The sequence below is a fragment of the Passer montanus genome, unplaced genomic scaffold, assembly GCF_014805655.1.
Source record: "Passer montanus isolate IOZ18808 unplaced genomic scaffold, ASM1480565v1 scaffold40, whole genome shotgun sequence".
NCBI classification, from domain to species: domain Eukaryota; kingdom Metazoa; phylum Chordata; class Aves; order Passeriformes; family Passeridae; genus Passer; species Passer montanus.
In genome coordinates, this window is record NW_024368819.1 from 6433362 (window position 1) to 6457875 (window position 24514).

General features: G+C 34.7%; 1 protein-coding gene across 1 annotated transcript in view; it reads right to left on the bottom strand.

Annotated features, from left to right (window-relative positions):
* TTC27 (tetratricopeptide repeat domain 27) overlaps positions 1 to 24514 on the bottom strand; it is a 113859-nt gene that overhangs the window by 71963 nt on the left and 17382 nt on the right. The window contains exons 5-9 of the mRNA XM_039719026.1: positions 22333 to 22435; positions 19694 to 19858; positions 15607 to 15743; positions 12864 to 12976; positions 8490 to 8556 (exon numbers count right to left, since the gene is read on the bottom strand). Coding sequence (XP_039574960.1) covers positions 8490 to 8556; positions 12864 to 12976; positions 15607 to 15743; positions 19694 to 19858; positions 22333 to 22435 — 585 coding nt within the window. The remainder of the gene's footprint in view (positions 1 to 8489; positions 8557 to 12863; positions 12977 to 15606; positions 15744 to 19693; positions 19859 to 22332; positions 22436 to 24514) is intronic.

Below are 24514 nucleotides of genomic sequence, written 5' to 3' on the forward strand. Positions count from 1 at the left end.
CATCCAAAAGATCCAAGAACAACAGGATGGTGACATTTTACTGATGACAAAAGAATCAATGAGTATCAGATTTGCACATTTCAGACACCTTGGGAGGGACTGCAATATTTCATGACTGCAATCAAAGACTATGACATTATAATCAAACCTATCTTAAAGTGTATTAAGTCACAAAAAATATGTTACTTGTTCTATATTTCATCTTTAACATAGACCATAAAGATTGTTTGGTGAACTGATATGAAACATATTCTACTTCCAGTTGAAATGTAGATATGATATCATCAGAGAAAAGTAAACTCAAGTTGTTTAGACACTAGCAAACAAGAATTCAGCCACCTTTATTTTTTTCAGATGCTATGAAACAAGCAAGATTAGAGTAACATTTGAAGTATTGGGTTAGGAAAAAAACAAATAAAGGGATGATATTTAGGTAGGCAGAGAAGACAAGGGCAAGACATTATGATAGCTACATAAATTTTTAAGAATAATTCTTCCTCATGCAGTAGTAAAACAATAAAATATTTACTTTGAAAAAAGGGAGGATTGGATTTATGCCTTGTTTAGTTCATCTGCACCCTCCCTAGCAAAACAGTCACTAAATATAATGAATTACATACAGAATATAAGTCACTAAAGAAAGTGACTGCTAGTACTGGTAACACATGAACTGATCATCACAACATCACCAAAAAGGGTTACTAAGCATCAGACAGAATAATGAAAATGTCTTATTTCCTTCAAATGATACCTCAGACAGCATTCTGTTGAATAGGAGGTTTAATTTCACCTTCTTGTTGCAATGAGAATTTGGTTGCTGAAGTAAATTATAATAGTTGTAACTGGTGAAGAACATTTGACCTTAGCACAATGCCAGGGCTTCCATGAAGAGTATATTTCCAAAAGGGTTGCTGTGAGATGTTACCTGGGAACAGAACAAAACAGGCTCCCATTCGGGGATGGAGGGAAAAACACAACATTTTATTAATAACAATTGGCCGGACTTAGACTTTTCTAGAAACACATTTCCGGCCAATCCACGACACTGGTGAAGAACACGAGAGGGGGAAAGGAAGCCTGGGACATGTCAACTGGCTGTCAGAGAGACTGCTAGAAAAAATAAGTGAGCTGCTGATAGATAAAGGAGGAGGGGGAGAAGAAAGGGCTGCTGTGGGAAAAAATGTTATTAATTTTCATAAAAATTGTCTGCTTTACTTCTCAAACCCTTAGACAGGCAAAAAAATCTATTAATATTTAAACATGATTTCTATGGTTTTTTACCAGTGCAGTTACAGTGAGTCCACTAAAATCTATTGCTTGAGTAATTCTGTACTGATTATCCAAAGAGCACAGCATGCTAGAAAGGAAAGGCTATCCCAAATTTCTTACTCAGAAAGGCACACAATAAATCAGGAATCATCTCTTGCAAGATATAATTCAAGCAGAGCTGAGGATCCCACGGACTGAGGGAAGAATGCAGACCACAGAGGAGAACAAAGTTGAACGGGATAAAAGTGTCAATTATGCTGAAATCTGATACTTTGTAAAATAAACCAACTTCAGACAGACTGTTACTTAATCCCAGTTTTGGAATGGAATGCAATCTTCACCCCTGCCCTGCAACACATGTACTACAGCACCCAGTCACTTTACCCTAAAACATTTAAATGCAGCAAACATAACTGACAACAGCAGACCAGTCTCCTACCCACAAAACACTGCAAACCCAAGTATCAGATGCTTTGTGAACAAGCTTCCAAGAGATCCACTGGAGTCTTTGCACATGCAGCAGAAAGAGGCACTGCTACACTCAATCTGATTTCCCAGTACTGTGTGATGGGCCAGAAGGCATACATGCACTAAATTAGCAAGTGTTTAGATCCTGACATTCCTGTAAAATGATTCAGACGTTTGAATAAAGTCTTTAGAAGAAAAAAAAATAAATGAAAGGAAAAAAAAAGAATGGATTAGCTTTGAATTCATTTACTTTTAAAAAAGTCTCACTCGTAACTAGCAAGGCTTTACTGAGAGAAAGCCTTTGCAGTGTTATAATCTTGTAACCAACAGAGGCTATTCAAAACGGGCAACACAGCTTAGAAAAGAAGTGAAAGAAACTTTTTATAAAGCCACAAAAGTTACAGCAGTAGAGACACATGGCATTCTTAATGAGCTTTTCAATACTCTTGCTGCTTATAAAACATAAAAAAACTGCAGCCATTTTCTCAGCAGAGAAAAATGCACTGCTTTTATTTAAGCTATATAAACAACTTCTCTTTAGAAACCAAATTGGCATGTTAGTTTTATAGAGTTTTGATAGGAAGGCTTAACATTAAAAATATTGTATGCCGTGATTTGATTGCTCCCTAGTTCCACACTAATATCGCCAATGCCATAGAAAAGATGAGAAAAACAAAGCATTTCCATTTCCACCTTCCACTCCCTCCTCCCAAAGCCCCCTTCAACAGTGAAAAGCAGGGAAAGTATTCATATATGCATATTCATACACACACACTCAATAAAATGTGCACTGTAATCCTTCACTGTGATTTTCAAAGGTACCATACAACATCAACTTCTATTACACTCAATAAATGCCCACCTCTGGAAAAAAAAATATCCAACCATTCTAAAATTCCTTAATAAAAACAGTCTCTTATGGAATCAGTAGCTCAACACTGAGGAAGAACATTCCCATCTGGTCTATCTTTGGAATACACAGTATTCCTTGGATTTTGCAGACTCCTTCCACATTCTCCAAGTCCTCCATCAGACCTTGGTATCCCTCTCAGAGTTATGGGAACAACTTCATCATGATACATTGTTTTGGTTAGAAGGTGGTAAATAACTTCAGTTTTGTAGTCCAAGCAAAAAACAAGTTATTAGCCTGGGTTTTTTCTCCCCTCTTAAGAAGATATTCTCACCTGTTCAAAACGTCCAGAGAGAGAAAAACTGCCAGAGCTTCCTACTCCCTCTTTCACCACTTAATAAAAAGCCAACTGTTCAACTCTCCACAAATCCTGAGAAGCCTCAGAATTTTAAGAAACCAAAGCAACTAAATTTTCACGGTCCCATTTTTCTTCCTTCTCATCTTCCACGGATTTCAAAGGAAAAAAAATACGGGTATAAGACGTGGGATGCACAAAGCAAGACTTCTCCTTCACAGTTGCTGGTTACTTTCTCTTCTCAGTCCCCTACAGGTTAATACTGCCACTCAATGTCCCTTGATCATAATATACTAATAAGGGAAAAGAGTAATATTCTCCCACACTGGGCTAAGTGCTCATCACATTTACCACAAAAACCATTTCTCCTGGACTGTTCAAGGGCTTTGACAAATGGAATGGGTACTTTTAAGGACAGCTGCAGCTCCTTAATCTTGGATATTTGTTGGACTGTCACATTAGACTATGAAACATTGAATTGTTTTCCCAGTATGTAAACTATAAGCTATAGTATAAGATTTCTATTAAGTTCCAAAAACTTGTATTGCAGAGTCTAATCTTATTAGCCTTTTTTTCCACAGAAAACATTTTTCTCTTTTGCAAGAGGAAAATGCAACACCATGCAGTATTTAATATTTTCTCTATTTCTCTGCAAGACCTGCATAATATTAAAGTTATAAAATATAAATAAAAGGAATATTTATCAGTTCTTAAATAGATGTTTCATATGTTCCTGGAACTTTTTTACAATTCAGAAATAGTTTGCAGTCCCTGGTTCTAAAACTTATGTTCACATCACAAACATCTTTATAAAGCCTAAATGTAATTCTGATGGTGTTTTTTTTAATATCACACACACTTACATAGCACTGCTGTTCATTTCATCTCCTTTTTGGTATAGTCTGACCTGTATTACCTATTTGAAATAATGCAAACAACAAATATTTAATGGAAATTATTTTAAGGCTTACTTTTGCTCATTTCCAAAAAGGATTTTTTTTCCTAAAAAAAGTATTTTGGCCACTGATTTGCAGCTCAGTGATGCACTTGTGCAATTCTAGGGAAAAACTGCTGACCAATATAAAATGCAGCAGAACTTCACTATTGTATTTTTACATTAAAAATAATACACTGAAATTAAAGAAGGTAATGAAGCCCATTTAAGCACTGGAAAACTAATTTGGGGACCTGGGAGTAAACTAAGCTACAAGATTTCAATGTAAAAGCAGCACTGATTTAGTTCTTCAGTTTCTTACATTGTCTACTTCCTATATCCTACACAGAAAGCTCCAGCTAAAGATTTCATTAAAAGGAAGAAAACAGTAACTCTAACACAGAAGCACTAAGTCTCACTACTGCTTTACTGTCCCACCATCCCTCTCCTAAAATGGCTTTTGAATGCAATATTCAGTTAGGTAATCAGAAAGTTCACCAGCTACAAAACTGTGTCTCTGATGTGGCTTGTGTGATATTTGATTGCTAAAATATATCTTAGCTTTGTTACAAGACCAAGTGCTTACCAAAATAGATTTATTTTTAAAAATTTATAGTTGTTACCCTAAACTATTAAGTGTGAAAAAAATAATATTCAATCCCCTTGAAAAAGAAATGTTTTATTTTGTGTTTAATCTTATGCTAAAATGTAGAATGCAAGCTGCATTACTTCTCATGTAAAGATACTGTATCAACAATTGAACTATAAGGAGAAAAAAAATCTAGTTCATCTAATTTCACTTCTGGATTAACATCTTGAAAGTTGAAGTACTAATACTGAAGGGTTGAGATTTGACTAGAACATCTCAAAATTTAAATCCAAATTCTTGTTACAAGAGCTGCTATCCCTATCAATGAGACTACATACACCCTTCACAAGTTGCTTCAAAAAATGAGCAACACTGAAAGCAATTCTTTGTTACAAAAGATAGTGCTTTTAGGACAATAGCAAATATTTCCAAGTGACTCCAGTAAATTAAAAGCAACAATCCTTTCTGTAGTTGACTGCAGTTGCCAAGCAGTGAATTAATAGTGTTATTTTTAGCATTACAAGTTATGTTGTTTAAAAGATATAGATACAGATACAGATATTAATATATAGGTATCTCTTCCAGATCCAGTAATTTTCAACTTTTACATATATAAAAGGGAGTTTAGAATGTCAGTTTTCCAAACTGCACCTAGTACAAGGCAGGATAACATCATCTACATGAGATCCATTTGATCATCCTTTCCCTCTTGTACTACCTAGATCTTAATTCTCTCTGCTTGAGAGAAACTGCGTGTCACATGCACTGATTTTACAGTGCCCAAAGCAAGAGGATCTCTTGATGACACATTGATCAGTTAAAAATGCCTTGTAATTTTTCAAGTTTCCTAAGATAACTTGAAATGCCTTGCTTTTCTGAGGGAACATGAATTTCAGCAGATATCAGATGAATGCATGACAACCATCTAACCAGCCTGCAGATTTAGGAATCCACGTGTAGGCTGAGAAGATGCCTGCTCACACACACACACACAGAGCAGTTTGATGCTAAAGAAATTAGTAGAGCAGCATTGATACAGTGCTCATTTGCTTGTTTTGGCAGTATCAAAGCTTAGTAAATACCTTAAATACAAGTGATAAGAGCTATGGTGCCATTTAATTTACTCAGCTAGCAGATACTGTAGGAACCAACGCTGTGTTAACACTCCCACCAAGGCTGTGTTAACATGGACACAGAACATCCCTACTGCCAGGGAACACAGTGATGGATTTGCCTCAATGACTCAGATCTGAGACACAGAAAAGCTCAGAGATTTCATTATGAAATTCTACAGTGATTATTCACAATTACAGGCTCAGATGCAAGAGCCACAAAAGGTACATTTAATGAAAAGAACTCATATAAGCTAATATCTAATCTCTGCTTTTGGCTTCCAGGAAAGATCTGGGATGGTGTTACCACAGATCATACTTTTTCTTTTTGTGTCTTGGGACCATAGGTCAAGATCAAAGGAGAAAGTAATTCTATTACTCAATTGTGTCCCAACATCCAAAAATGGAACATTAAGCAAAAGTTTAAAAGAACACTATTCTGATACCAGGAATTATTACTCCTCAGTAAATTACTATAGACTACCAGCTACTTCTTTATGTCACTGCTGTTGACTGAATTTTGCATTACTAGTAAGACCTACATTTCTATTCATCTACTGCCATAGATCTTTCTTTATGCTTCTCTGAGCACAAAGTGATAGAGAAGACCTAGAGATCTCCCAGCTGTTTCTCAAACCTGTGGTTGCTGATCTTACAAATGTGAAGCAAGCCATAGCTGACTTTGCAGCTCTATAAAAAATATAAGTAAATAAATGAAAATATAAGCTCCCCATAATCATTGCAATAAAATAATTAAATATTAAGTTCATCAGCTGTCCTGTGATTTTTGAGGGATCAGCCACTAGATGGCAGAAAAATGCAGTTTGATTTTCCCATCATGATGAAGAATTCACCCAACAGATCTCTTACATCTGATCTAACAGGTTACCTGTCAAGCAATGCCAGATAAAGGATGACAGGAAGGCTGATTATCTCTTCCCAAGTGCACAGCCTACATTGATTTTTCTACTCTGCTATAAAACTTCAAAAATATTTAAATGTTGGAAAACTCAAATGTTAAAACAGTTTAAACCCCATACCTACTTTCATTATTCTGAAAGTAGACCACCACAGAAGTAGGGTCAATTTTGTTAAAGATATTCTATTATCAAAATATCACTGCATTTAATATAAAAATGATAGTATAGATGGAGAAGTTATCTCAAGATTCAGGTATATAAAAGCTGGTTTTCCACCCCATAATGATGTAAACAATAGTGGTAGTGAGGAGACTGAAGCAAGTGTTATACAAAAATAGTCCACAGAGTCTGGAAATAAAATACGAGAAGCAAGATTCCGAGCTTTCACAGAAACCCTACTTCAATAGTTTTATATACTGTCTTAACATTATGTTAACAACAAAAATGGCAGGGTTTGTCTTAATGAAATTACATGCATGTCTTGAAACTTCATACATTTGTATTAACATTACTTTTGGAGGGAAAATTGTATTGTAATAGTTTACCATTTTTGAAAAAAAGCTTACAGTACTCAGTCCACCAGTTTGGTGTCACTCCTACAGGCTTCTTTTACATGTACGTTTCCTTACTTCATATATGTTTATTATTTCTGTAATCTTTTGTTCCCCTTTAATGGTCATCAGTCTTTAATATTCTTATTGGATACTTCAATTACTACAACAGGAGAGTGGACAGTCTCATTTTTTTCTACATTTCAACTTTTTCCTGCTGTCTATTCCTACCTTTCAGGGAAAAAAAAAACCGAAAACACCAAACTCAGAACAAAACTGTGGTTCAAAACAAAATACTTCAGAAATTGTATCATGAAGAATAACAGCACTACAATCATTGTACCAACAAAGAGAAAACCTACAAAACCCACTGATTTATAGCAATTCATTCAGGTCCTATATGCATCCCCTCTTACATATACTGTACTAGCAGAGGAACCTAAAATCCAGTACTTTTAAACCAACCTATTTTATATTTATCTAGCAAGATTAGGATTACCTTTTTTTACAGATAGAACCTCCTTTCACAAAAAACCCTCAGCCAAATATTAACACAGTTAACCTTAGATTATTGTCCTTGATCTTTTCACATAACTACAACTGTCCATGATAAGATTCTAGCTCAAGTGAAATCCAAGGGGTTTTTTCTGAGATCCCATAATCTACTTTTTCAGAAGACACCACTACAGCAATACAGTCTCTTACTACAAGGCTTAGGTAGGAGAGCAAGCCCTCTTTCCTGCAGCCAAACTTCAGTCTAATATTGTGGAAAGTAAGCAAAAATGACAAGCACTTCCCCTTACCTCCTCCCATCTAAACTAATGTTGAAAACCCACAAAAGCAGAAAAGATCAAGGCAGGAGCAAATTGTGTCCTAAGTAAAAAAATGCTAAAAAATAATTACAGAAAAAATTCTGAGAATTTTCAAAGCTTCACTGGAAGTTACAAATTTGTTCTGCATCAAATCAGCCACTGAACTGGGAAGAAATGTTCTGTCTAAGCAGAACATCTGATATAGACTGAATAAATCTGACAGAACAAAGCGAAAATTGCTTTAGAACTCTTCTTGAATGCTGTTTAAAGAAAAGCACCTTCAACACTAATGTCACAAATAGATATTGCTGTAAAATTATTAAGTCACACATTATGCTATAATTAATATAGTGAATAAAACTTAAACACATGAAAATGTTTTGTATGTGTTTTTAGGTAAAATAATATTTTAGATGTCAAGTTTTTCTTGCATGATTATGGCTGAGAATAATGTTAAAATTCAGCATACTTTCATTTCTTGAAATAAGAAAAAAATTAATGAAACATCTGACTACTAACACAAATTTGGTTTACAAACAGTTTCCTGATTAGTGTGACTGACACATTATTGCCTGGTACTTAAATATTAAGTGAAAAAATGTTTATTAAGCGCCAGGTAAGCTACTTACTGAAGTAAAAGCAAGAAGTTCCTCTTCAGTTAATTTGTGTATTGGATTGTTCTTTTGAAAGTCTATACTGTAAAGAGAAAACAAAAATAAAGCAATGCTGATTTCATCTTTAGAATAACATTATTCAGAACACATTTTTCAAACTTTCAGAAATCTGAAGGACATTTTGGAAATGACAAATGGGAGTATGGTATGTGCAGAAAATTACCTAGACCTAGAAAACACAAATAAAGAAACATTTAAGGGACAAAGATATTTCATAAGTACTTTCCCAACACCACCCTCAAGTGAAATGTCTTACTTGGTTTAAGCTTATGGCAACAACAATTTCGCTAATCCTAAAAAAAGTTTCAAATCTATTGGTCGTTTTTACAGAGATCTGTTTTGAGTTAAAATCCTATAACTAATTGAATGCAGATTCTACAAATCAAAGAAGTACTAATGCTAAAGCAGTGCTGAAGGGTAATCTCAGACAAACACCCACCTAGTCACTCAAAATACATGACCACAGGAGTCCATCTCTCACTAACCAGCATTACCATTATCCTGAAGTATTCACGGGGGGAAATCAGAAGAAAACACAGAGGTGAGAATTAAAATTATTTTACTGAGAGTTGGATATGCTTGAGAGATGAAAAGAAATCTGGCATAGAACTCTGTGTGGGTGTGCTCATACAACAGCTCCCCAACATTTACAAACATACTACAAGAGATATCACCAAATTGCACAAAACCAACAAAAGCTATAATTCAAGCTACCTGTTAAAACCAAAGATATCAAGTGAATATATATCCTAAACTGTACCACAGATCATGGATCACCACCAAACCCATATAATGGCTATATACATAAACCCAAACTTATCACACTAAATTCTGCAGCAGGTTTCATATTCTAGGCTAAAATTGCCAAGATACTTATTGTGATAACAGGTTACAGACTGAAATTATGTCCTCTACACTACTTAACTTACTTTGGAGATTACTTTGCTTGATTATTTAAGCATGATTCCTTCTACTTAAATGCACACAGATTACTCACAACAATTTCTAGAAGGTGGCATGAGAGCTCTTCCAGCTCTCCTTTCTGCACCCTCTCCAGACAGATTGTTACCTAGTGTGTTCCCCTGACCTCCCATGATGGAGGTTCCACATACACTTTATACCATTTATGCTGATGTTTCATAATACCATCAGCTTCAGCAAGCTATTTGACTGTGGCCAAAAGGACAAAAAGGAAAGTTTTTTAACTATTACTTCAATACATTTTCCCTCATCTCCCCACATTAAAATAAAAAGAACCTTATGCTGCTGGTACACTGTTTTGAAAGTTTTAGGTAACATTGCTAGGAAAGAAATTCTGATAAATATCTATATCCATATATAGATATCTAGCTCACTGGTTTTTCCCTGCCTTGTAAAAATTTTCATGCAAACAGGAAAGTCATAAAGAATTTCACTGCTTCATTAGATATTTTTCCATATCTAATGTCAACTGCTAGCAGACAGACTTCTAGTTGTCTGGATGTAGTCAACTCAAGTCAACTGACTTCAGGTAAACAAGTTTCTCTATGCATGGGGGGAGGGAGACAACCAAAAAAGAAAAAAAAGAGGGAAAAAAGGCAGCAAGAAAATATCAAGGGTTATACCAATTCAACAGCAGTTACACAACCAGAATGTTAAACGACATGACCATAGTTTTTGAAAAGCACAGGTAAACTAAGGGACAATTAAGTTTTGACAAAAGTGGAACTTCTTTTTTATCATCCTAAAAATAAATTGATTCAAGCAAGAAGGATTAATCCTCTTCTTATTCTAGATCAATTTTTGTCACAGCTTTTTGAAGCTCATAGATGCAGCTCTTCCAGATCAAAACAGTTCTAAAATAGATCTCTGATTTCCATTTCTGCCGCATCCATTTACAAAGCTTGAAGACAAATAAGTGCAGAAATTTAAGGCTTGAAAGACAGGAGAACAACTAAATTGTTTTAATTATTTTCCATACTGAAAATAATCAAATAAAATTTAAAATTATTATTTGAATCTGAATCTAGAGTAGAACTGTACCTTAGTTTTAAGCATTTCTAATGACTGTGGTAGCTCTTGTCTCACTACTTTATGAAAATTTAATTTCTATGACCTGTATTTGTTCTGGTTTCAAGGACAGATAAGCCAGTCCATCCCAGAGAATTTCAGGAGCTGAAATCTGAGTGGAATTTAGAATCTGCTGTGTAAGATGTATGATGAGGGATCTTTTCATAACAATATGAAGAGAAGTCACTAATCATCACATCATTCAATTTTGTACGCTATTTTCTCGCCGCTCTTGAATCTTGTCTTAAGGAGTTTATTTAAATAAAAGAGGGAAAGAAAAAAATTAGAAACTGACATTCTTTAGACAGATTAAAGAGAACCTTAGAGTAAGATATACTGTGCAGCAGAAAAAAGTATTTTCTAGTAAACAACAAAGCTAATTGTCAGTAGCTTAAAACCAATTCTTAAATCTGATTAGTCAGGTCTACCTTGACAGCCTAATGGATAAAGTATCCAGCTTAACTAATGATTTACAAACTTTGGGACTTAATGACCCATATTTGAAAGAGTGGAATTAATAGCAATCAAAGCATCACTTTCTGGATTATGACTACATACTTGTTTCAAAAACTGATTTTGAAAGATGAAAAACATTAAAGAATATTGCTAAAGCTATTACAAATTAAACAGCTTACAGGATTTCTAAAGCTAACTTATTAATTATTAAATGAAGCATTTACCCTCCAGAACTGCAGTCCTCATGCATTAAAGCACAGAATTTGCTATAGAAGAAGGCTTGAGAAGAATTATTTGCTTAAAAGTCAATGCTAAATGCTTTAACATGTCTATGCTTCCTTACAAACTGACATTCCAATAGCTGGTATGAACACCAAGGGTACAGCCAGCAATTCAAGCATAACCTCTACTCTGTTACAAGAAGAATTCTCAAAGCTGGCATCCTCCTACAACACCCTTTCTGCAACATGGCTGGATCTCAATTCTTGTGTCCATCTCTGAGACAGCTTCAATCGCTTAATGTTATCCCACCCACTAAATGGCATTTACCATTCCTATAGGGAAACAATCCTCCTACAACACCCTTTCTGCAACATGGCTGGATCTCAATTCTTGTCTCCATCTCTGAGACAAGAGAGCTTCAATCGTTTAATGTTATCCCACCCACTAAGTGGCATTTACCATTCCTATAGGGAAGCAGCACTGAATTTGGTTTGTTGGTTGTTTTTAGTTTTGTCTTGCCAAACTCATATATACACACAACTGGCAGTCAACATGGTTCCTAGCCACTGTTCAGAACATGACAGTGAGGGTTTCAAACTCAAACACTGTGATCAAGAAACCTACTGTGCAGCCAGCCAATGTAAAACTCAATTGTACCCTTAAAAAAAAGAAAATAAAAAGAGCAGTAGGCAAATTAAAACTTCCTTCAGAAGGGAGGAAACAGGAAGGATTATATAACCTGAACATAAGACAATACTGCATTACAAAATGAAGTCCTCATGAAAATGGCTCTCGGGAAGGGAAAGGCTTTGCCTTGACTTGAATCCGAGTGTGGAAAACTAGGAGTGAGTGGACTAAGAATTTGTGTCAACCCACTCCTCACTACATGATCCTCAAACTGGACCAAACAGATTCCACCATTTTGCATCTCATAGATGGGAAAAGTGCTTTGACAGTCAGTGATGGTGAACATTGGACCAAAGTCACTAATTGGCTATATTATACTCCTACATGCCATAACTTTGGATCCTCCGATTTCAAAGCCTGCCTTTTGTTCTCCTTTGCTACTTACATGTAGCATACAATTGCTATAAGTTAGGGGAAAAAAACAAGGTGCAAAATCACAAGGACTTTATACTATAGCTTTTAAGTAGCAATGGACACTGAATTTATGCAAGTATTCCCATTTTAGTGAATAGCAGGGCAATGTTTTGCTTCATGGTTGATCCTCACAGGAAGCTGCCAAGTGCAGAATCAGAAACAGGTTTTCAAAAGTCACCAAAGTGCTATCACTGTAGGGTAGCTAACATCAGCTGATATTTGAAATGTAATTAACCTGAAGCACAAAGAATATAAAGCTTTTTAAAGATAAAACAACAATATAACAATTAATGAAATATTGCTGAAATTCTGAACTGGACACTAAAGCTCACTGTGAGAGAACTGAAAATGTTATCCATCTATAATGCAAATCTTTTAGCCAGACTATATAATAAGGAAGGAGAAAAGTCCCATCAACTCACCATTTCATTATTTCATTGTACCAATGATTCATGCAGTTGTTTGTTTGGGGTTTTTTAAAGTAACCATAAACAAACTTACCATATTCCAAGGATTACAGCAAGCTCTTCTGCACACAAATCAGGTACCTGGTACTGATCAGCATCTGCTAATTTTATCTCGTTAAGCACTGTGTCATCATTTAGATCATAATTCTGTTGGAAGAAAAAAAGAATATTTTAAAATAGATAGAATTATGCCTTCAAAATATGAAAAAATATAGACTTGTTTGAAAAAGGATAATACTACCATTAAAGAATGTAATGTAAAGCACAATGGAAAGTAATTTACCATTATGATAGAATAACTAAGTAATGAAGCCAGTACAAGGAATTATCACCCAAAGCATTTCTCCTACAAATATACTGTTTCTTATGCATGAGGAACAGCATTCAGAGCAACTCTAAGGTTAGCTAATATCAATTTTCTATTTAAATAAGCCTCAAGGCATCTTCCCTTTTCAACCTGTTGCTTATTGAATTATCAACAATTTAATCCTCTGTTATATATGTACAGACAACTGGAACAGATTGATGTTATGGTCATTAATGTGGGTTTTCAGGCTAGCCACCTTGGACATACAGGAATTTAAGGATTTCTGTTTAAGTATCAGTGAAACCCAACTACATAAGTCATGACTTCTGTCAGTAAAGGTAAATTTAAAAAACACAAACTGAAAAGACCTCACTAAGCCAGCATGTTCTGAAAACATTTGCTCCTGGACAACTACCTGTGATTTTCCATAAAATTTCCTCTGGAACACACTTACTTAAACAGTCTTTGGCTTACAAAAAAACCCATGTAGTTCACTGTCTATTATTTATTTAACTTAAAAGAAGAAAATAGTATAATCTATGTCTCAAAAGCATAAAATTACTATGTTTATAGAATCTGTGTTTGAAAACAACAAAAGATTTCCTTGGCTGCAAGCAAAGGGGAAGCAGCTGTAATACTACTTCCTCCTTTGCAAAACAAACCCAAACCAAAACAACTGGTCCTGAAACCAATTATCATACTGCTGGTTTTTAGTTACTCATAGTAGTTTTTACAAACTATTAAAAACAGATAATGGATTTATATTAACAGTTTTTCAAATTTCCTATTAATTTCCCTTCAGTGTCCCAGTAGTAGCTGTTTCTCATTCATATCTTCCGTTGGCAAGGTCAAAATGAAGGTCCACAGAAGAACAAAGAGCAAACAGGAATGCTTTGAAGCGGGTTATATGCATTTATCAGCAGTATTTTATCACTACACAAGTGAAAGAAAATTGCGATTTGACAGAGAATATGAAGAAAATAAGTTTTTATTTAAACAGGATAAGGAAGATATTCACAGTTTTAAAATCAAATTTATTACCATCATTTTCTTCTCTTACTACATTAGACTATTGAAGGATTATTTACCACTTCCAGTGGAAAATTATTTTAGAACTAGTATAATGATACTTCATCAGGTGTAACATAAATTACAATTTCCTCCTTCAGGCCTAAATAATTTTCAAAATCTAACTTGTATAAATTGTACTAATTACTTTAGCTTCACTACGAATATTGATCAATTGAACTCAACTGAACTGTATAGCAGAGCTTTAAAGTGTGACTTCCATTCCTAGATATAAAAAGAACTTCCTCAAAACATACAAACAGCTCTGAATTGTTTAAAACTGATCAAATTATTTTCACATACCACTTCATATCAAGACTCCTTATGCATCATATCAAGCCTGCGGCTTTCCTTTCACGGCAACTGACCTGGGAGCAAATACTTCCGAAATTTGTGAGTAACTGGGAAAAACCACTTAATATCCCAGTTAGGAACGCTGAGAACAATGCATCCTATCATTTAGTTCTAGGTAAGTTGTAATTGAAGTCTATAACTAAGCGTGACATTGACCAGGCAGCCTCCCCTGAGCTCTCACTATCCTATAAGGGGTCACCATATGTAGTTCTACCATAAGCCTAAGTTGTGACACGTGTAGTCAACCTCGTTTCATCAAATCAAATGCAACACCAAGGATGTGGTACTGGGCAAACAAGAAAAATCTAAATTAGTCTCCTAAGATATTTATGCATTCAATTTAGAAATAGAGAAGTATTGACAATTTTTTTGTTTAAGATCCCTGCTTGACCTGGAAGTCTATCAAGGCACAATATTTTTTAATAAAGGCTTTCCTACTTGAAGTATAAACTTGGGACCATAATGGCTCAATTCATCTCTGGCTTCTTTAAAAAGTTCAAATAAATTTAAATCTCCTTATGAGGGAAGAAGGCCATCCTAAATGAATAAAGTGGTTCTCAAGCAATTTATAATTGAAGTCATCACGCACACCCTTAAGATCAGTAGGATCTATTCACATAAATCATGCCACAGGAATAAGCAGAGCAATTTCCTATCTTTGCACTGTAACTAAATATGTCTGTCAGTCCACAGGAATCTCTGAAATCCTGTGATGCCTTGCAGGCTACTTTGAAAATCTGCCTCTCACCTGTTTTCCTGGCTCCATCATTCTTAGTCTCCAAAAATTAATGCATGAGCTGTAGAAGATCATATTTGCAAACATGCTCTTAGTTGAGTAGCCACATCTGTCTTGCAGACATTCATATGTTGTTTTGCCCCATGACCTTTAATACCAGGCAAACTACTGCCCCACAGTTTTTCCACAAGCTTTCAAAAACCCCAGCTAAGTTTCTCTAGGCACAACACACTTTTCTCTAGCAGACACCCAACAAAAGCCTCAGAACATTCTCATTTTAAGAAATTAAAACAATTCTTCTCAGATACATACTATTGTCAAGCTTTCTAGAGGTGTTGGAGCTGGACTTAGTTCACTGTGAGGAAGGAAGAATCCATCTGTTCTTTGGACATCCAAAATAAGCTGTGCAACGTATTTTTCCTGAAATCGTGTCCTCTTCCCCAAAGCACCTGCAGAAAATATTTTTATATTAAGGAACACTAAAAACCAGTTATCTAATAGTATGCTAGAGAGTTACTACCAAAAAAAACCCAGAAAAAAATAGAGAAATATATTGAGAATTAACCTATAAAATTTAGCATCGGTTAGCCTCTGCTTGATCTCTTTGCAGAGCTCTCACTGCCAGCAAACATACAAAGTAATACACATTACAAACACACAAACACAGCTGTATAGGTCTTGCAAAGCTGCTTTTAATTAAATTCCCCATAACCCAGCATTTTGAAAACTCATAGTCATCAAGTTTCATCACTTCCCTGCTTATTTCCAAGCAATAAACCAGAAACAATTGTTCAATTTGCCTGCTAGAAGTTAGTGACTACATGGAGATATTTATGCAAATGAAAATCCCATAATATCTTACAGGCCATCATTTTAAATATTTCAAATCTTCATCTGAAGAGTTAGATTCTTTGAAGAAGGATCACAGACATGATGTTACCAGAATATGGCATGTAAGATACAGTAAAAGTAATATTGGGAGTGAGTGAAACAGCAAACCAGTGAAGGCTCCATAATGAATTAACCAATATTCAGAATGCACAACGTGAAACTCCACTCAGTGTTGCTTCTTCAGTTCCTTATTGGACCACTGACAATTTTTATTAGTTTTTAAAGGGGTAATTAACATTGATACCAAATTGTAAGGAAAAACACATCAGTTCCTCTTGTTAGCAACTTGCTTGCAAAATGTAAAGAAATAAAAGAGTAATTTCAGGACAGTAACTTAAAATAACAGAATTTTAGCTCCTAACCAGAGCGAAAATTGAACTGAAAATTACTCTATAAAATTTGAAGGTTTGCTTGTTCATTATTACTGTGATACAATGCTCAGACAGTGTAAAATGGAGGAATGAGAGCTAATCCACTGTTAGCAAACCATCTGCTGCTCTTGCAAAACCAATTAAGATGACAAAGTTCTTATTTTTGTGATAATTTTGAAAAATTTTCAGTCTATAAAATCTTTGAGGTAAAGGTGCTTGCTCATGTGACAAAGGCCTGAAGATGAGGCCATGGTCCATAAGCCTCATCCAGCAGGACTGAAATGGCAGTCACACACTTTTCTTCCTGAAAATGGAAAGAGATGAGTAGGGAAGCCAGAAATTAAACTGATTTCTCCTTTTCTGCCAATTACCCCTTTTAATGGAAAAGCCCTGTAATAAAGAGTATATGAAGAAATGAAAAAGGTTGTAAAAATATCACTTTGAAAATCACACAGCACACTGCAGAGAGTCACACAGCAAAATACTGACTAATGATTCATACTAATTTTACATAGTGGCATTCAATTCTCTATTTTAATATTTCTTGAAAACCACTATGCTGTAATTCACTTCCTTTTATGTCTAACTGCCTAAACAGCTGAAGGAAACACTTGCAAACTTATCCTGGATACCAATAAAATCGCTTACTACAACTCAGAAACTGTGATTTGTTTATGCTCTCACACCTCCCACCCCGTTTTTTAAACCTAAGAATTCCTTGCTATTACAGGGACAAAATACTGGTTCTTACTTCAAAAATATGTATCACATGTGTTAGAGCTGAGAAAAAATTTGGTTGGTTTATACCACTAGCACCACGGCAGTTTTCAAGGCTGGCTGGATATTGCCTTCAGAAACCTGAATGTACTGAGAATTGTCCCTGTCCTTGATCTTTAAGGACCCTTTCAACCCTTAACATTCTATGGTATATCCTCACAAAGTAAAAGGACTCTACACAGAAACTTTACTTTCTGTTGCATATCACAGGTCCCCAGAGATGTGTTACTGGGTATGAAAAGAACAAACAGATCTCAGAGTTCAGCATTATTAATCCTCTAGATGTGTTGAGGTTAAATTTATTTTGGATTCCTACATATGCAAGAGGGATATTGGAAGTTGTTTTGTAAAGTTATTGATGGTTATGACTCATTGTAGGGGCATAATGATGCTTTTCAATAAAAGATGAACACGATACATATTTGGATTAATGGGACTTAAAAGTGCACACAAACCAAGCATGATTTATTCACATATTACTGAAATAACTTAGGAAAACATTGGTCCTAAAATCTCTGTTTTAAGAACAATATATACTTCCATGCTGTAACACAATACTCAGCTAGTAAGGATTACAACCATTAATGCATATAAACCTCTCCAAATCCTTTCCTAAAAAGGAAATCCCTCCCAAAAGCCTTAAAATGTCTTTGCTAGAGATTGGATTTTTACATTAAACCAAAGTCTTTTTCGATGATGCAACATTCCTCCCATTTAGCCCAAACATGCATGTCAAATGAATTTGTCTAGAATGCCAACAATTCCCACATGTTCAGTTCAGTTCATTTGCCTTCAGGTTAGACATAACTATGTTAATAGATTTATGGAGATAAACCACAGAACATTTAGGAGTTTCACAACATTTTTCCAAGATACTGTATCACCACAATCTTTCTCTGGGACTATCATAACCTCTCGGTAAAGTAATAAAAAATACAAATAATTCCACTGCTTCCAATCTTTTTTTGCCTTCTCCAAACAAGAAGGTTTTTTCTAAGTTAGGTTTAAGGAAATTATTAATCCAAAATCTGAAGATCTCCTTTAAAGGAAAAAAAAAAATCCAGTATGAAGACTGTCTCTTTGATTTTACTTATTCTTAGGTAATTGTATGTTTACAGCTAGAGTACCATCATAGGTACGGATGTTTTCAATAAAAAAAAAGCAAGAAAATTTTTGACTCATTTTAAAGAAAGTACTTTATAATACCAAGTTGGCAATAAATGCCACACCTGGAACACACCACATACACAGATTTTGTTGCACACAGGGAAAAGAGGATAGGAACAATTGAAATGTATAGATTTCCTTCAGATATAAATTACTATATATTATTTCCATTACATATCTTTCAAAGTAAGCTTTTAAAACCTTTGAATAAATGAGCATGGAGTTACACGTAATTTCTGAGAGTTTGTGTTTCTTTGGGTTTTTATTTGGTTTTTTGTGTGTTTTAGGGTTTGGGGTTTTTTGCTGCTAATGGCTTGGGGGTTTTTAAAATTAAATTATTGAAATGATTCATGGTATAAACAGGATTAGCTGCAGCTCCAACCTAGACATGAAGGAGCATGAGCCTTGTGACATACAGGGATATAGTATGTAAGGAAGCTGCAAGTTTCAGGTCCTTAGCACTTTCCACTAGTAAGTTTACAAGAAAAAGCTAGATAAAGATTTTTTACATTTCTACTCAGGTACAATCATAAATTCTCATACAGAAAAGGTGTGATTTTATGTAATTTTGATTGCCCAGCAGAACCAGCTAGACCATAGATCAATATCTGTACATGTAAAATTTTTAAGAGCAGCACGTTGATCTTCCTGATACCACAGAATAGGTTCTGAAAGGATAATTATAAAGTCTCCAGTGACTGAATCCTTGTGATTTCTGTTTATCAGAAATTTAACCTCCCTACTTATTTTCTGTGATGATACCAGTCCTGGCAGTGACTTCCAAAAGCTATTTACATGGGGTAGATCTAGGCTAGTGGCACAAAAGGTGAAAGACTACATCAAATCATCATGCAGACAATTTTATAAGTGTCTCCAAACAAAACAAAACAAAAAATATTCATTATGACAGCAGTAGATACAACTAGACATAGAATTTGACATGAAACACTAGAATGAAGGATTACAATACCCCAACTCCTCAAATAACCATTCAGGAATGATTTTTAAACTAGATGTTATATTTCTCTTCCAAGCAATACTAAATCTTGGAAGACAAGTAAGACCTACCTGTTAAACATGAAGTACAGTTATTTATTCCTTAGATATGTCACCTAAAAAACCAAAAAACCAAGAAGCCATAGGGTACTTTGATGCAACCAATCATCTTCTTAGACTTTACAAGCAAAACTTACCTGTAAGGTTAATCTGCAATTTTGTTATGTCTTTAGCCATATTGAAACAGTGTTTAGCTTTTTTATATTCATAGTAGAACAAAAATGTATAGGCAGACTCAAGATGGAACTGAACTGCTAAGTGCCAGCTTTCACCACCTGTGAACAAAGCCTCTGCTTCTGTCACTGCAAATGAAGAAAAAGAAAAGAGATGAGAATGCAGTTCAGGAGAATGGTATTTTAAAAATACATTTAATATACCATGAGAGAAAGTCTGTTGCTCTTTACACCTTCACATGTTTAAAAATTTACTGACACTATATAGAAGATGTGATTTAAAGCATTTTTCAAGTTTTATATCTAAGGATTATTACCAGAAAAAAGAAAAGTTCAATCTTTGCTTATATTAAAGAGCAAAGCAGAACTGGGAAATAGCACCTCTGCAGAAAATAAGCAACTCTAATTGTATTGGACCTTCTAAAGAACATAGAAACAAAATATTGAGCTAATACCACCCCTTAAGTAGGAAGCTTGAAATTAATGTTTCAACAGCAGATCAAGCATTGAATGGTGGCTTAGGATTCGTAAGACATTTTCTGTTTGGTTGGTTTTTGTGTGTTGAGTTTTTGTTTGTTTGTTTTTTAAATCATTATTGACTTCCTGAGTGATAAAGATCATGTTCTCCATCTGCACTGGAAAAAATACCTCTGTGAACATATCTGAACTCTTTAGCAAAGAAGACTTGACATTTTTTCATTCAGCATAAAAGCATCTGTATTTCTTGTATATTTAAGTTCTATCAAAGTACAGTAAGCTACAAGAGAATATTCCTGCAAATACAGACATTAGGTTGAAAATTATTAATGCTGATTAGTCTTAATTGGAAGTGGGTTTTTTGCTTCATGCTTTATTTCTGCATTTTGCAAAAATATTTAGATAATAAGAATTCCAAAAAAGATTACAGCATCACAGTACTTAAAAAGGACTAGTTACCCAGTTATAGCATGAGGCTGCTCAGTGCTATAATGGATGCTTAATTTTTCAAATAAGCTTTACTAATGGTGTTAAAAAGTCTTACTATAAAAATAGTATTATCAAGGAATTTTTAAACATTTTCTCTGAATTTTTTGAAATTTTTTTGGTTAATTTAGAGATTGGGAGTCAAATCTAGCACAAACAGATTTTACTGTTTAAACCTCCTAGGCTTTTTTTTTTCTGTTAGTACTTGTTAAAGTACTCAAAACCTCAAAACTTATAAAAATAGTATTATCAAGGAATTTTTAAACATTTTCTCTGAATTTTTTGAATTTTTTTTGGTTAATTTAGAGATTGGGAGTCAAATCTAGCACAAACAGATTTTACTGTTTAAACCTCCTAGGCTTTTTTTTTTTTCTGTTAGTACTCGTTAAAGTACTCAAAACCTCAAAACCTTTCACTTAATATAGAAAGCTGCTAAGTCTGAATATAGTTTTAACACAGCTTTTTAAATTCACTAAATCAAAATTTTCATAGATAAATCCTGCCTAGTAACAACTTTTTCAAATACAAGATTTATTATTTTTTTAAAAAAAACTGACAAACTAGTAATTTTAAAAAAATACTGGACATGCAGGTACAAGTGGAAACCACACAAAAACACAACTTTTGAATGGAGTGACAATATAATTTCAAAGGAAAAAAAATCAGGTATAGTGTTTAATCATGCATTACAACTAGATTTTCCGCAGCTAGCAAGTTTCAATGAGCTGAATACAAGATTACTCGTGCTAAAGCCATAGGATGAACTCAAATGGCACATGGAGAAGCAGTCTTACCACTGCCTAAATACCATTTACTCACAGTGCTTGATAGGTTTAGGCACTTTGAGACTTCAAGGACCTTTGAGGAAAGCTTCACATCATTACTAGTACCGATGTAGTGGCCCAGAAGCGCTGATATCCCAAATTTATGACATCCTTTTGGCACCCCATACCATGCTTGGCACATGGCCAAAGGGATGGGAAACTGCACAGAGTCCCATTGGTTTTGCATAATGGCTGCTTCAGAACAGCAGGGAATCCTTGCAGCTGTCTTCTAGTCAGGGGACTGACCTAACACTTGAGAAAAAATTAATTTCTCCTGAAATCTGAAGGTCTTTTTCTCTAGTAACTAACACAAAGTTTTCTTGAGAAAAACTCAAGAAAATGCTTGCTTGTCTTGATATAGACAAGCAAATGGGTTATTCAAGACCTACTCAAAGACATAAAAAGGCTTAAAAGTATTTATTTTATGGAATATGAAGGTACTTGTTTGAAATAGCAGATGGCTTCAGTGAGAAAATAAAAAAACTGGCAAGAGGCAGCAGAAACTATCAGAAAGAAACTCACTAAATATTCAGGTGTATTTTACATCATCTATCTCTGAGAACCACATCCAAGAGTCTCAAAACAAGTCACTGTCAAAAAACCTTTGTTCATGATCATGTTTGCATCTTAGAGGCTGAAAAATAGCATGTCTTACAAGTCCATGGCAACTTAAGTGAAATTCTGTTCCCTCTCTAGTCATTGCAGTTACCTAAGTGTCTGATAAGCATTTTAACAGTTTTGACTACAAATTCCCCTCCCCTGTGATATCTTAGAAGAGATGCTGCAAGCCAATAAAACAAGTAATTAGAAATATACCTTGCTTTATACAGGCCTGGGCAAGAGTAAATAGCTCAGGTGATCTCTCCTCCAACAACTGCTGGTGAATATTTACACATCTTAGAGTCCACCAAGGTAAAGTCTGAAAGAAAATATGTATACTTCAAGTTCATAACAAATATAGACCATTAAGAAAATAAAAGAAAAAAAAAAGAAAGTGGTTTTAAAATACAGATTTTGTGTTCTATTCAAATCTAGTTCCTAAAAAATACAAACCTGTCTAAAATAGCTGTTTTATTATAAAAAACAACCATAACCTAGCGTAAAGAAGAACATATCCAGGCAGTTCTACAGTGCTCTGAGGGTTTGATGGATTTTCCCTCTATCAATTTCTCTATTATCTTTATTACCATCGAATCTTTATTACCATCATCTGGTAAGAAATGCTGTGAACAGCAGAAAAAAAGGCATACTTGCATACACTTATTTTGGAGCAGCCACTTGCTACTTTGATTTCATAGCTCCTAATTCTTGTAACAGAAAAGGACTGAAATAAAACCAAAACCCCAAATCCACATGCTTCCTACTTATCTTTTTTTGCATCACATAGATTATTTTAATAGAAAGCCATGATCTCATTCTTCAGCAATCTTCCAGCTGAAGAGTCCTAAACTATTTAGTTACTGTATGTATGGAAGCCACTCAGTATTTCTGATAATCCACTCTCATCCTTCTATGCATTTTTTCCTGTTCTGTTTGACCTTTTTTTATTTCTTCAGGTGGTAGCATAAACGAGCATGAGAGAGGCAGAATAGGAGCATAATTTCTCTTGAGAACACATTACAATCACAACTGAAAGTCCTCATGTCCGTATGTTGAATTTCAGAAGGGCAAAGATTTTACTGAACTAAGCAATCACTCTACAGCTGGCAGAGCTGAACCACAGCCCAGGAAATACCAGATTTTAGAAACCTTTGTACACAAAGCATAAATTCCCCACAGTCTCTTAACCTTTTCTCTAGTTGTAACAGGAGAAAATGCATGGAAAAGTTAATTTTAATACTCTAGTCTCAAAATTATACTTAAGATTATAATCTGTGAATGTAGAGCACACCTCTCCAGAGGCTCCAATGATCGCTGTTTATTCTGGTGCTGCTAGCACACCTATCGTTTTCTATGAAAGATGTTTGATTGCTTTAGAAGCATCCATTGTCTGAACTTTTTAAGCAGGTATGCTTCAAACTGACCTAAGGGTTGTGCAGTATTCAAGCACAAACATCTAAACTAATTACATGGAGCTGATTCTAATGTCCCTAGAAAGGAACTATCAAAAAGAATAATAGCATCTATTTCCAAGAGCAATGAAAGATGACTTTTGATATCAAGCTGGACAGAGTAAAACACACAAACAGGCTTCATGAAAGAGGTCAGATCCCAACATTTCAGCATTTATTTAGAAACCTAAAGGCAATTTAACGAACAAGTTTCAAATTACTTGAGTTTAGCTTTATACCATGAAGTTTTAATTTTCCCACACAATGGAGTATCCACTTTAATGATACAATGTCCTGAGGCCTTATACTTACCACTTAGAAATAATAGAATCAATGAGAATATATTTTTAAAGTTTCAGATAAACCAGCTGAGCTGTGTACAATATTCTATTAGCAATGTTTTTTGGGAGCCAAGTTGAAAACTTGGCGGAATGTTTTTAAGCATTTACTCTTACATGTAAAGTAGCATACAGGGCTTCATTAATGCTTTAGATAATACATTTTGAAGCATTTTACCTTGTTTTAAATTTATGTGTGCTACTATTAAAGCAGCAAAAGTATTAAGAGGCCATCTTTGAAGCAAGCTAAAGAAAAGAAAAAGAAGAGCAAGCTTTAATTGCTACATCAACCTGTTGATGAAAGTAGTTCCTATCAGCTGTTGCCTTTAAACTACTATGCAAACTTAATGTAGTCAAAAATAATTGAACCGCAACCCCGTAGAATAAAGTTCTCCATTATGTCATCCTTAGGGGAGCCATCAGGGGGATTTTCTAAACCAGGTACATTTTCTGTTTCCCTGACTGACCCAGTTGCTGAAATTCAACAGCACTCATCTGTGAATAAGAGGGAAAATGATGGAAGAACTTGGCTTCCAGAAACGCAGCACAGCCAACATCTCCCACACAGTTTAATTCATCACTCATACAAAGACCCAGCTGGGAATGGAA